Source organism: Trachypithecus francoisi, unplaced genomic scaffold, assembly GCF_009764315.1.
Source record: "Trachypithecus francoisi isolate TF-2019V2 unplaced genomic scaffold, Tfra_2.0 Lachesis_group12, whole genome shotgun sequence".
In the NCBI taxonomy this organism is placed as follows: Eukaryota; Metazoa; Chordata; class Mammalia; order Primates; family Cercopithecidae; genus Trachypithecus; species Trachypithecus francoisi.
In genome coordinates, this window is record NW_022681457.1 from 49014855 (window position 1) to 49029883 (window position 15029).

The following is a 15029-nucleotide window of genomic DNA, read 5'->3' on the forward strand; positions in this document are numbered from 1 at the left end:
ACTATCAGTTCATTATGTTCTATTATAAACAGTAAAAATATTACATATTCATTTTAAATGTATACTATTCATTTTTTAATAGCATCTATTATCGCATTTTGATTTTCTTCAAACTTTAGAAAATTAAAATGTTAGAAGTCTCTTTCAAAAACACTTCTTCGGTAATAAACATTTTCATTTATAATGAATAAATAGCTAAAAGAACACTTTTAATGCTGTACTTTCTGTCAGACTCTGCTAAGATTTTTTATGATCTAGCTACCTCATTGTCACAAGTCAGCATCTGTCTTGAGAGGTATTTGAAAGTTATTTTTGATATAACAGTTTTATTCAGGCATATATCAGGTATGTACCTTTGTGGTTGTCCCCAGAAATGAGAATGAGTTTTCACTGCTATAATTTTGGTTTCTCCATATTGCCTCTAGTATTATTTTCAGAACAAATGAAGTGAATCAGTAAAGAAGCAGCTATGTCGCAACAAGAAACAACTAAATGCTTCATTAGGTCTGAAATTCTAAACAGTAATCAAGTGACATTTTAGGCCTAAATAGAATTAGTTAATATATAGAATCATGTGAGATTGTCCTTTCTACCTAATACTTCTCTGCTAAACCAGATGACATTTGCCCCATTTTCTACAACTTTTAACAAATATGTCACAATATTGTAGATACTATAGAAAATTATTTTAATCATTCCAGACAATATGTGGGATTGCGTTTTTATTAACCTTGTACTACTAGCTCTTTCTACAGCATTGATCCTGTAGACTGCTAAGAAGCGAACTCTGAAGTCTGTCTCTGAAATCAGATAGATCTGCCATTAAATCCACTTAGACTCCTTGCTAACTATATGATCTCAGCCACATTGTTTCAGATCTTTGAGCTTCAGTGTCCTGATTTTTATTTGAGAATAATTAAAATAATTACTTCATGGGGTGGTGGTGAGGATTAAATGTGATAATGTAGATGAAGCACTTAGTTCTGTGCCTCAGAGCAGTGTTATGATTCCTATTATGATTCTTTTTAAAATTCTGTCTTCTTTCATTTACCATATTGTCTTAACTGGTGTTTTCTTCTTCTTGTCTGAATCTCTGCTGGTCCTTATTTCCAGTTCTTAGTTAGGCATTGTATAAGACTCTTTCTTGGCCTCCATTATTCTCTTTTGGAAGGTTTACACATTTTAATCTGTCATGACAACCAAGCAAGAAACTTTCAAGTAATCTTGGACAACTTTTTTTTATCACCACCTGTATCTTATCAGTCATCAAGTCTTTTGAGTGTCTTCTTTCACTTAACATGATGCTTTTGACATTCATCTAATTTGATGCACAATATCAGTAGTTAGTTCCTTGCTAAATAGTACTTCATGTATGGGTATACTTCGATTTTTTTTTTTTTTATTATTATTCTTGAAAGTCAGTTTCTTATTTATTTATTTATTTATTTTATTATACTTTAAGTTCTAGGGTACATGTGCACAATGTTCAGGTTTGTTACATATGTATACATGTGCCCTGTTGGTGTGCTGCACCCATTAACTCGTCATTTACATTAGGCACATCTCCTAATGCTATCCTTCCCCCCACCCCCTCCCCACAATAGGACCCAGTGTGTGATGTTTCCCTTCCTGTGTCCAAGTGATCTCATTGTTCAATTCCCACCTATGAGTGAGAACATGCAGTATTTGGTTTTCTGTTCTTGCGACAGTTTGCTGAGAATGATGGTTTCCAGCTGCATCCATGTCCCTACAAAGGACACGAACTCATCCTTTTTTATGGCTGCATAGTATTCCATGGTGTATATGTGCCACATTTTCTTAATTCAGTCTGTCACTGATGGGCGTTTGGGTTGATTCCAAGTCTTTGCTATTGTGAATAGTGCCACAATAAACATTATGTGTGCATGTGTCTTTATAGCAGCATGATTTATAATCATGTTTTATATAATTATATATATATAATTTTATATATAAAAATATATAAATATAATTTAAATCATATTTATAATCATGATATACAATCATGTATAATCATCCCCAGTAATGGAATGGCTGGGTCAAATGATATTTCTAGTTCTAGATCCTTGAGGAGTCGCCACACTGTCTTCCACAATGGTTGAACTAGTTTACAGTCCCACCAACAGTGTGAAAGTGTTCCTATTTCTCCACATCCTCTCCAGCACCTGTTTTTTCCTGATTTTTTAATGATTGCCATTCTAACTGGCGTGAGATGGTATCTCATTGTGGTTTTGATTTGCATTTCTCTGATGGCGAGTGATGATGAGCATTTTTTCATGTGTCTGTTGGCTGTATGGATGTCTTCTTTTGAGAAGTGTCTGTTCGTATCCTTTGCCCACTTTTTGATGGGGTTGTTTGTTTTTTTTTCTTGTAAATTTGATTGAGTTCTTTATAGGTTCTGGATATTAGCCCTTTGTCAGATGAGTAGATTGCAAAAATTTTCTCCCATTCTGTAGGTTGCCTGTTCACTCTGATGGTAGTTTCTTTTGCTTTGCAGAAGCTTGTTAGTTTAATTAGATCCCATTTGTCAATTTTGGCTTTTGTTGCCATTGCTTTTGGTGTTTTAGACATGAAGTCCTTGCCCATGCCTATGTCCTGAATGGTATTGCCTAGGTTTTCTTCTAGGGTTTTTAATGGTTTTAGGTCTAACATTTAAGCCTCTAATCCATCTTGAATTAATTTTTGTATAAAGAGTAAGGAAAGGGTCCAGTTTCAGCTTTCTACTTATGGCTAGCCAATTTTCCCAGCACAATTTATTAAATAGGGAATCCTTTCCCCATTTCTTGTTTTTGTCAGGTTTGTCAAAGATCAGATGGCTGTAGATGTGTGGTATTATTTCTGAGGGCTCTGTTCTGTTCCATTGGTCTATATCTCTGTTGTGGTACCAGTCCCATGCTGTTTCGTTACTGTAGCCTTGTAGTATAGTTTGAAGTCAGGTAGCATGACGCCTCCGGCTTTGTCCTTTTGGCTTAGGATTGTCTTGGCAATGCGGGGTCTTTTTTGGTTCCATATGAACTTAAAGCAGTTTTTTCCAATTCTGTGAAGAAAGTCATTGGGGGGGATGGCATTGAATCTATAAATTACCTTGGGCAGTATGGCCATTTTCACGATATTGATTCTTCCTATCCATGAGCATGGTATGTTCTTCCATTTGTTAGTGTCCTCTTTTATTTCACTGAGCCGTGGTTTGTAGTTCTTCTTGAAGAGGTCCTTTACATCCCTTGTAAGTTGGATTCCTAGGTATTTTATTCCCTTTAAGCTATTGTGAATGGGAGTTCATTCATGATTTGTCTCTCTGTTTGTCTGTTACTGGTGCATAAGAATGCTTGTGATTTTTGCACATCGATTTTGTATCCTGAGACTTTGCTGAAGTTGCTTATCAGCTTAAGGAGATTTTGGGCTGAGACGATGGGGTTTTCTAAATATACAATCATGTCATCTGAAAACAGGGACAATTTGACTTCTTTTCCTAACTGAATACCCTTTATTTCTTTCTCTTGCCTGACTGCCCTGGCCAGAACTTCCAACACGATGTTGAATAGGAGTGGTGAGAGAGGGCATCCCTGTCTTGTGCCAGTTTTCAAAGGGAATTTTTCCAGTTTTTGCCCATTCAGTATGATATTGGCTGTGGGTTTGTCATAAATAGCTCTGATTATTTTGAGATACGTTCCATCAATACCGAATTTATTGAGCGTTTTTAGCATGAAGGGCTGTTGAATTTTGTCAAAGGCCTTTTCTGCATCTATTGAGATAACCATGTGGTTTTTATCTTTGGTTCTGTTTATATGCTGGATAACGTTTATTGATTTGTGTATGTTGAACCAGCCTTGCATCCCAGGGATGAAGCTCACTTGATCATGGTGGATAAGCTTTTTGATGTGCTGCTGAATCCGGTTTGCCAGTATTTTATTGAGGATTTTTGCATCGATGTTCATCAGGGATATTGGTCTAAAATTCTCTTTTTTTTGTTGTATCTCTGTCAGGCTTTGGTATCACAATGATATTGGCCTCGTAAAATGAGTTAGGGAGGATTCCCTCTTTTTCTATTGATTGGAATAGTTTCAGAAGGAATGGTACCAACTCCTCCTGGTACCTCTGGTAGAATTCAGCTGTGAATCTGTCTGGTCCTGGACTTTTTTTGGCCGGTAGGCTATTAAGTATTGCCTCAATTTCAGAGCCTGCTATTGATCTATTCAGGGATTCAACTTCTTCCTGGTTTAGTCTTGGGAGAGTGTAAATGTCCAGGAAATTATCCATTTCTTCTAGGTTTTCTAGTTTATTTGCGTAGAGGTGTTTATAGTGTTCTCTGATGGTAGTTTGTATTTCTGTGGGGTTGGTGGTGATATCCCATTTATCATTTTTTATTGGGTCTATTTGATTCTTCTCTCTTTTCTTCTTTGTCTTGCTAGCGGCCTATCAATTTTGTTGATCTTTTAAAAAAACAGCTCCTGGATTCATTGATTTTTTGGAGGGTTTTTTGTGTCTCTATCTCCTTCATTTCTGCTCTGATCTTAGTTATTTCTTGCCTTCTGCTAGCTTTTAAATGTGTTTGCTCTTGCTTCTCTAGTTCTTTTAATTGTGATGTTAGAGTGTCAATTTTAGATCTTTCCTGCTTTCTCTTGTGGGCATTTAGTGCTATAAATTTCCCTCTACACACTGCTTTAAATGTGTCCCAGAGATTCTGGTATGTTGTATCTTTGTTCTCATTGGTTTCAAAGAACATCTTTATTTCTGCCTTTTCATTTTGTTATGTACCCAGTAGTCATTCAGGAGCAGGTTGTTCAGTTTCCATGTAGTTGAGCGGTTTTGATTGAGTTTCTTAGTCCTGAGTTCTAGTTTGATTGCACTGTGGTCTGAGAGACAGTTAATTATAATTTCTGTTCTTGTACATTTGCCGAGGAGTGCTTTACTTCCAATTATGTGGTCACTTTTGGAATAAATGCAATGTACTGCTGAGAAGAATGTATATTCTGTTGATTTGGGGTGGAGAGTTCTATAGATGTCTATTAGGTCTGCTTTGTGCAGAGTTGAGTTCAATTCCTGGATATCCTTGTTAACTTTCTGTCTCGTTAATCTGTCTAATGTTGACAGTGGGGTGTTAAAGTCTCCTATTATTATTATATGGGAGTCTAAGTCTCTTTGTAAGCCTCTAAGGACTTGCTTTATGAATCTGGGTGCTCCTGTATTGGGTTCCTGTATATTTAGGATACTTAGCTCTTCCCATTGAATGGATCCCTTTACTATTATGTAATGGCCTTCTTTGTCTCTTTTGATCTTTGATGGTTTAAAGTCTGTTTTATCAGAGACTGGGATTGCAACCCCTGCTTTTCTTTGTTTTCCATTTGCTTGGTAGATCTTCCTCCATCCCTTTATTTTGAGCCTGTGTGTGTCTCTGCATGTGAGATGGGTCTCCTGAATACAGCAAACTGATGGGTCTTGACTTTTTATCCAGTTTGCCAGTCTGTGTCTTTTAATTGGACAATTTAGTCCATTTACATTTAAGGTTAATATTGTTATGTGTGAACTTGGTCCTGTCATTATGGTATTAGCTGGTTATTTTGCTCGCTAGTTGATGCAGTTTCTTCCTAGCGTCAATGGACTTTACATTTTGACGTGTTTTTGCGATGATTGGTACCAGTTACTCCTTTTCATGTTTAGTGCTTCCTTCAGGATCTCTTGTAGGGCAGGTCTGGTGGTGACAAAATCTCTAAGCATTTGCTTGTCTGTAAAGGATTTTATTTCTCTTTCACTTATGAAACTTAGTTTATCTGGATATGAAATTCTGGGTTGAAAATTCTTTTCTTTAAGTATGTTGAATATTGGCCCCCACTCTCTTCTGGCTTGGAGAGTTTCTTCCGAGAGATCTGCTGTGTTAGTCTGATGGGCTTCCCTTTGTGTGTAACTCGACCTTTCTCTTTGGCTGCATTTTTTCCTTCATTTCAACATTTTTTCCTTCATTTTTCCATACATTTTTTCCTTCATTTTTTCCATACATTTTTTCCTTCATTTCAACTTTGGTGAATCTGACAATTATGTGTCTTGGAGTTGCTCTTCTCGAGGAGTGTCTTTGTGGTGTTCTCTGTATTTCCTGAAGTTGAATGTTGGCCTGCCTTACTAGGTTGGGGAAGTTCTCCTGGATGATATCCTGCAGAGTGTTTTCCAACTTGGTTCCATTTTCTCCGTCACTTTCAGGCACCCCAGTCAGACGTAGATTTGGTCTTTTCACATAATCCCATATTTCTTGGAGGCTTTGTTCATTTCTTTTTACTCTTTTTTCTCTACACTTCTCTTCTCACTTCATTTCATTCATTTGATTTTCAATCACTGATACTGTTTCTTCCAGTTGATCGAGTCGGTTTCTGAAGCTTGTGCATTTGTCACGTAGTTCTCGTGTTATGGTTTTCATCTCTGTCAGTTCTTTTAAGGTCTTCTCTGCATTGATTATTCTAGTTATCCGTTCATCCATTCTTTTTTCAAGGTTTTTAGTTTATTTGTGCTGGTTATGTAGTTCCTCCTTTAGCTCTGAGAAGTTTGATCTACTGACGCCTTCTCTCAAGTCGTCAAAGTCATTCTCCATCCAGCTTTGTTCCGTTGCTGGCGATGAGCTGTGTTCCTTTGGAGGGGAAGATGCACTCAGATTTTTTGAATTTCCAACTTTTCTGCACTGCTTTTTCCCCATCTTTGTGGTTTTATCTGCCTTTGGTTTTTGATGATGGTGACGTACTGAGGGGGTTTTGGTGTGGGTGTCCTTTCTGTTTGTTAGTTTTCCTCCTAACAGTCAGGACCCTCAGCTGTAGGTCTGTTGGAGTTTGCTTGAAGTCTACTCCAGACCCTGTTTGCCTGGGTATCAGCAGCGGAGGCTGCAGAAGATAGAATATTGCTGAACAGAGAGTGTACCTGTCTGATTCTTGCTCTGGAAGCTTCGTCTCGGGGTGTACCCCGCCATGTGAGGTGTGAGGTGTCGGTCTGCACCTAGTGAGGGATGTCTCCCAGTTAGGCTACTCAGGGGTCAGGGACCCACTTGAGCAGGCAGTCTGTCCGTTCTTAGATCTCAACCTCCATGCTGGGAGATCCACTGCTCTCTTCACAGCTGTGAGACAGGGGCATTTACCTCTGCTGAGGTTTCTGCTGCTTTTTGTTTAGCTATGCCCTGTCCCCAGAGCAGCTCTTGTTTTCTAACTGGCTGAGCTGAGTGGTCCAGTTGCTATTTTTAATCATGCCCATTATCTGTTATAATCCCTTGTTTCCAGCCCTTTGTGTCTATGTAACTGTTCCCTAAGTTACATGTGATAGTTCATATCCGTTTTCAAAATGAGTTCACAGATTATATCTCATTAAAATCATACTTCCTAATAAATGCCACCCAAAGCCGTTCCACATAGTCATTTTCCTGGACAGCAAAAAGAGTTTCGTAAAATGCCATATTCCCTTTTACTGCTGCCTGGTAATTGCTGTCTGCTCTACATGTCAGGGACTAGGTGAAAGGAGGAAACATTAGTAGGAGATGTTCTTCCGTGAGGAGATTATTCCCAAAGGAATGGCTCAGGATGGAACAATGGCTAATAATGGAGAGGATAGAGAGGATTCCCAGGAATCTCAGTCTTAAGAATGGAATCACTAACCCATTGCCCTGTAATCTCTCCTTGTAGTTTCCTATTAAAAACCTCTCAGCTCTATGAGCTAAGGGAGCAGCAATGTATTGCTGTTGCCTCCTTACTTTCTTACTGCTCAGTGTACTGTCTCACAGAAAGGCGCTTTTGTTAGTGGCTGATTCACAACGGTCTCCTCAGCCTAATTCTATTAATATTCAGCACCTGTGTGTTGGGCACAGTGCTGAGCACTAGTAATAAAGCCATGAACAAGAGAGAAATAGTCCCCACCCTGGTGGAACTTCTACTCTAATACCAAATGTGACAGTGCTATGTATTTGCAACAGTACTGTTTTCTTCTTTTAAAAAAATTGTGAAAGAAATTTTTACTGTACTATTGGTACTATGCCTACCCTCAAGTGACTTATAATGCTGTTTGGGAGAAAGACTTACAGGAGAAACACTAGTAGGATAAGCTAAGAGTTAAGTTGCTTGATAGCTCTTAGGTGCAGGAGGTGTCAAATGAAAGCAAATAGAACTGTATGCAAGAGCCATCAGGAAGAGAGGTCACAAGATTTTGTTATAGCCCCTCTGTTTATTCTAAAACAGCAGCCAATGACCTTTTAATATGAGTCGTGTCATGGTGCTTCTCTGCTTAAATCTTTCAGTGACCTCCCTCCTGACCCTGTATGAAGTAATGCTTGTAACAGTATGGAAGACCCACACAATCTGCACTCACTCCACCTCACCCCACCTCACCCCCACCTCTCTTATCTTCTGTGGTATTCCCTTTTTGATTCTACAGGCAGCTTGATCTCCTTGCTGTTCCTCAAAACACCTGGACTTAGCTGCCTCAAGGACCTCTTACTTGGAAATCCCATATTTCCAGAATACTTTCTCCCAGATGTTTGCATGGTACCTTCCTCATTACATAAGACTAGTGATGTCTTCCCGAAAAACACTATTTTGAATTGTATTCTCCCTCACCTCCCTAGCACTCTTTATTCCCTTTCACTGAATTATTTTTCTCCTTTGCACTTTTTATCATCTGTAATATATGCTTTTTTATTTGTTTATTGCCTGTCTGTCCCAAGTAGAATGTCAGCTCTAGAAGGACAAGAAATTTAGTCTTTTTGTTCATTGTTGTATTCCTGGTACCTACAATAGTATTATATCTGGCAATATTAGGTGCATACAAAAAGTATTTTTGAATGAATTAATGTAGAAAAAGAAAAGAAAAATGAGAGTGACACTCAAGGAAGACAGAATAAGCAAAGATATTTAAAGAGAAATAGAATAAGTATTGATACGGGAGGAGATAAAAAAGGCCACCCTAACTATAACAGATAAATAGTTTCTTGTTTGAGGAGAGTTAAAGAAAAAGTTAGGTCAATAAGGTGGTACCTAAAACATAAGGTAAAAGAATCCTAAGACAACCAGCAAAGGAGTTTGGGTTTCGTATCAATAAATCAGTAGAGTTATTTCAGATTCGTAGGAAGAGTGATTTAACAAACGATGTTTAGGAACATCCTTTGAGAATTGGTATGGAAGATAGATTGAAAAGGAGAGAAACTACTATATTATTGCAGTAATCTAGGCAAGAGGCTGAGTAAAAGGGAAGTGGTAAAGAGAAAGAATGATGAAGACAGGTCACATCTATGAGAAAGCTTACAAAACAATCAAAACGACTTTGAAATTTTTGAAATGAACTATTATGGAAAAGTAAGAATCAACATAGTAGCTGTAAAATTTTAAGACTGGGACAAGGGAGTATAATAAAACAGGGAGCCAGTTGTACAGTTCTAGGATCTGCAAGGGTTGCTAAAGTAAAAGTCTTCAGTGTTCCATCCACTCTTTATCATTCCCTAAGAAAATAATGCTGAAAAACTAGTGTCTTTATTCTATCTTGTCTTTAAAATCAACAACAGAAGGTAGATTGATAATGGTCAGCTTGTGTTCACTGATGCTGTATCTATTGATGGTGTTCAGAAAACACTATCAAATCTGGCTAGTTTGATGAGCCAGAAGTGAGAAATCATTGTTACATAGTTAATGCAGATTTGAAACTTTCTGTAGCACCAGATGATCTATTCAGGAATGTAATAAAGCAATTTTTAAAATAAGTTCATTTTTAAAAATTATAAATATTAGATTCTCCTAGTAATATGTGGGTACGAATTTGAGAAGGGATTTTCTACTTGGGCTTAAAGTATAATGAAGGCATAGAAGTAAAATATTTTATATAATTCTTGCTGGTAAAGTTTAAAATTATTTTTCATTCATTTTTATCTCCTTTCCTTTATCTTCAGACATAACTTTTAAATTCATATTTCTTGTTTACTTTATTCTGACATGAATAATCATGAAATAGTTCCCAAGCGCCACATATACAAATTATTTAAATTAATTCATGTTCTTTTTTCCTTATAGGACCAGTAGTTCAGACTTAAACATATAATTTCAGGGCACTCCTAAACAGATTGAAAATGTTGATTTCACCTTTGAAATTTTGTTTTATTTCAGATTTGGTGTGAAGAAGAAACCAATTTATATTAATGTCATAAGGGATCCTATTGAGAGGCTAGTTTCTTATTATTACTTTCTGAGATTTGGAGATGATTATAGACCAGGGTTACGGAGACGAAAACAAGGAGACAAAAAGGTAATATTTTAGTTTTAAGATTTTTATAAAGATAATTGTTTATGAAATGCAGTGAGCAGTGTGCTTTTAAAATTTGTTGCTAATTATAAATTTATTACTTGTTTATTGTGGAAACTTTGAAGAGAACCCAAAATATGAAGAAGCAAAATGAAGTTACATAGCTGATATATTGTAATATACATTTTTTTGTGATTTTAAAAAATATTTCTTTTCCAGGGCAGAACCATGTTTTCTTTATGGTTCTGTTAACAATTTTCTGTGCGATTATTGTAATTATTCACTAATATGATATATTTTTGTATATTTTTTGATTCTCTTAGTATTGATGGCTGTTTATATTTGTGATCATCAGCTTAAGGACAGTATTTTGCTAAGCAGCTGTTTTTTTCTGGCAAGAAGAGAATAATGGCTCAACAAAGTTCATAACAGGCTCAGATTTCGGTTGTTTTCCATTTCATTGCATTTTCTAGAGTATTATAACCAGAGTTATATTTCTAAGAAATCAAACTGTATTTGTCACTTCTCTGGTGGAAAACCTTTACTGGGACCTCATTCCTCACAGATAAGACATAGGAGACACAACTAGACACGATCTCAGAACAAGCTCTCCTGTCTGATTTTCCTTTAGGTGCTTCGGCCACATGAAATGTCACCATCCTCTGAACTTATTGCTTAAGTTATTAATGCTTCATACTTTTTTACACATGTATTATTCCCTATATTGAGAATGCGTTTCCTTTACTCTGGAAAACTCTTTATCCACCTTTAAGATGTAGCTCAAACATGACCACTTCCATAAAGTCTTTTCTGATGCCTCTAGGCAGTTAGTCATATCTCTTTCGGGGCTCCCAGAGCACTTCATTCAAATCTCTTTTAAGCATTTATTTTGTGATATTTGGATTACCAGTTTACATACTGTCTTCTCCAAAATGTGGTGAATTTCCTGAAGCATATATTTAATTCATCTTTGTTTCCTCAGAATTTAGCATCATACCTAGGTTACCTGTAAGTGCTTAACAAATGGTTGAGTGTGTGAATTCTGCACATTTTAAACCTAAACTATTACACAGTAGCGATGCCAGATATTTAGTATGTTATGATAATTAACATCCAACAATATTTTTTCTAAATTAGTTGTATCCTCTGTGTCACATGATGGGACAGTGGTTTTTTGTTTTGTTTTCCTTTTTAATGATTTCTAGAAATTGCTGTTTCTTTAGTCTCAAAGTTTTAGGCAGAAGGTACTGATCCAAACAGAAATAACTAACCAAATCTGTTTTCTTAAATAATGCTATCTCTTAGCATTATTTAATGTTCTAGATATATTTATTATGGAGATTCTGAAAAGTTTTATAAAATCTATTAGTATAACTCTTACAACTTACTACTTTAGAATTTATTGCTATTTATTTCTAAATTCACTTGTGCACTTTCTTTTTATTTTTTGTATTAGCCCTATGTACACTAACTCTTGACTCAGTAAATGTTAGTATCTGTCTCCCTCCTTTGACTAAAGTATTAATAGCGTTAGTGTTGGAAAGGAAAAGATTGCAGTCATGTAGCCCCCTATATCCATCATTTGTCATTGTCAGCCCTGGATAGCATGGTTTTGTGGTTCCTAGCCTGTGTAGTTTGGGTGATTGGGTAATAATAACTAATAATTATTAACAGTAATTATTAACAGTAATAGTATTAACTAATAATAGCTCACACTTACTGTATACCATACCAAGCAGTGTTTTAAGTTATTTTATATGTATTTTTTCAGGTAGCTTGCTCAACAATTCTATAGGGTAGTTGCTGTTATTGTCCTCATTTTACAGAAAAGGAAACTGGGGGGCACAGAAAAGCTAAGTATTTTGCATGGTGTCATTCAACTAGTAAATGGTAGAGCTGGAATTTAAAACCAAGCACTCTAATTCCAGAGCGCATAGTCTTAACCTCTCTTATATCCTTTGAAAAGGAGAGAAGAAATGCAACATGTCACTCGACATTTTTCTGTGAAACATGTTCCAAAGTTGCATATTCAGTATTCATGAAAAAATCCAGGCAGACATTTTAACATCGTCTCCCTTTCATGTTTGAAAGTTTTAGGTAGATAGGCCGTCCTGGAACTTTACCTGTTTTTCACCCTGATTATAATAAGGCCTGGGGTTTGTTTTGTTTTGTTTTGTTTTGTTTTGTTTTTAATGTCATTATAAAATAAACATTAATATGCCTGTTTATTTAGATGTAGTGTTGATAACATCAGCAAAATACTATTGCATTGTCTTCTTATGAGGACAGGGCTATCTGTAAATAATTGAATTTATAATAATAAGAAATTACTTTGTTTGGTGATAGAATGTACCTTTTCAGTCTTGAAACATATTGGTGATTAGACATTTTTAGTAATTTGGCTTGTTTCTCATGATACACATGTTGGTTAACCTAATGCTGATATCCTAATGAGTTAAGTGGTGTTTATTGCAAATAACTCCTTAATATCTTTAACTAGCAGGAGTTTTCATTAAACTCATCAGTAAAGTTGATAAGACTGCATACATATAACATTTCTAAAGCTGGACAGGTTGTAGAAAGATTGGGGGTTAAAGGGCGGCCATGATTATGTTGGAAATACCTTGCAATGGCGCTTATTCCCAAGAAAGTGTAGATAACTTTACTTCTATAAAATTGTAGATTATTTGCACCTCAAGTGATATTTTGAGGTGTATTAAACAGTATTCAGTTCAGCACTTATGGCAACTGTTATGTTTTAAACTGACGTACTCTAGTAATCTGAACTGCTCTGTGGTTACACTTCAAACACATTTTAGATATATGTGCACCTAGGATAGCTTTCACTTGATCTTGTAAAGAATGGAAGGCTTTTGATTTGGGAGATTTCAAATTTGCACGTTTTAGAATTACAGTTTTACTTAATTTAACCTTTGCCCAGCACCTGGAAAATAGGGATATTAAGTAATCCAAAGATGAACAGTGAATAACTATATCATTCAAATCAGTGGTTCTCAAACTTTTTGATATAAGAACTCTTTTTATACTCTTAAAAATTATTAAGGATTCCGTAAAAGAGCTTTTGTTTATAGCTTTTGTTTTGTTTTGAGTTATATCTATTGATGTTTACCAATATCAGTAAATTTGCCATTTACTGAAAAAATTTTAAAATATTAAAACACTAAATAGTAAAGCCATCATATGTTAACATAAATTATATTTTAATGCACATAACTATTTCTCCTCCAACAAAAAAATGAAAAGAGTGGCATCGGTTTACATTTTTGCATATCTTTTTAGCATCTGGCTTACTGTAGACAGCCAATTTTCTTTTTTTATTTTTATTTTTTAAATTTTCTGTTTGTTTTGTTTTGTTTTGAACCCTGAGAAACTAGACAGCTGATTTTCATATTTGCTCCTGAATTCAGTTTGTTCAAAATGTTCTTTTGGTTGAATTGAGGAACTCCAGCTTCACACAGATATATAATTGGAAAAGGGAGGATTTTAATACCTTTTCAAAAAATTGTGGCTATTCTTTAGTAAACACTAAAACTTGACAAGTGGTAGTTTCAAAAGTTAGTTGCAGTGTAGAATCTGAAACCATAGCAGTGAACTTTTTACACTTTGCTACATTAAAATCTGTTGATACGTTTTACACTTAGAATGGATCTTTCAACCAAGCATAATTTTGAAACATCATACATTGGTCATTTGGAACATACTGGTTCACTGAGTTATATGGACCTTTCAGATGTTAACGTATTTTGTTATACAGCGTTAAAAACTCATATTCATTAATATCACCACTAATCTCATCAGAAAAGTCTTTAAGTATTGGGAGACTGTCAAGCTTATGGTGGCAGATACAAGTTTTCCAAAATTTTATTTTTTGCTTGAAAGCTTAATTTTTATCATTGGCCTATTTCTCAACCTCAACATTATTGTTGTTTTGGGCCAGATAATTCTTTGTTGTGGGGGGCTTCTTATACATTGTAGGATGTTTACCAGCATCTGTTACTTCTACCTGGTAGCATCCCCCATACCTGGGCTGTGAGAACCAAAATTGTCTTCAAACATTGCCAAATATCACCTGAGGGTCAGAATAGCTTCCAGCTGAGAACATGTAGGGTATCAACACCGTCAGCTGTTCTTTCAATTCATTTTGAGAAAGTACCACCAAATACTCAAATTTGAATAGCTGTAGTTTGGGATATGGTAGATATATAGATACGTAAGGTTTTATTTCTTATTTCTTTTTATGAGCTACAAAATTTGGCACAAATGATAATAAAACCACTTTTTAGAAAATGGCCTAGGATGGCAAATCTAAGACCATCTAGCAAAATTCAGAAATAATATCAAATGCCTCATGAAAATATTTTATTTCCTCTGTCCTCATCTCCGCTAGAGCTATGCCTTTAATACCCATGTAAATCCCCAAAGCGCAGTCTTTTCAGTAGTCATTTACAAATATTAATTATGCAAGTGGTTTATATAGCACTATTCTATATGCTCTGGAGGATACAAATGCTACTGCATGATCAACGAATGCTGCTTCAGGAAGTTTTCACTGTAGTTGGAAAGACAGAACATAACACATAACACATTTAAAAAGCACATGAAACAAGTTATGTAGATAAAGCTATAGACAGACAGATAGACAGATCAACCTATCCTAAGATTCTAAACCAGATCCTAAGAGCTGCCTGTTACAAGGCAGTATGTGATTTGTTTGTTTGTTTGTTTTGTTTTTGTTTTTGAGA

At 35.7% G+C, this 15029-nt stretch overlaps 1 protein-coding gene across 3 annotated transcripts in view; it reads left to right on the forward strand.

Annotated features, from left to right (window-relative positions):
* The window catches only part of HS2ST1 (heparan sulfate 2-O-sulfotransferase 1), a 205554-nt gene that overhangs the window by 177616 nt on the left and 12909 nt on the right, over positions 1-15029 (forward strand). For all 3 annotated transcript variants that reach the window (XM_033225486.1, XM_033225487.1, XM_033225488.1), the window contains one exon: positions 10131-10269. In XM_033225486.1, the coding sequence (XP_033081377.1) occupies positions 10131-10269 (139 nt within the window). The remainder of the gene's footprint in view (positions 1-10130; positions 10270-15029) is intronic.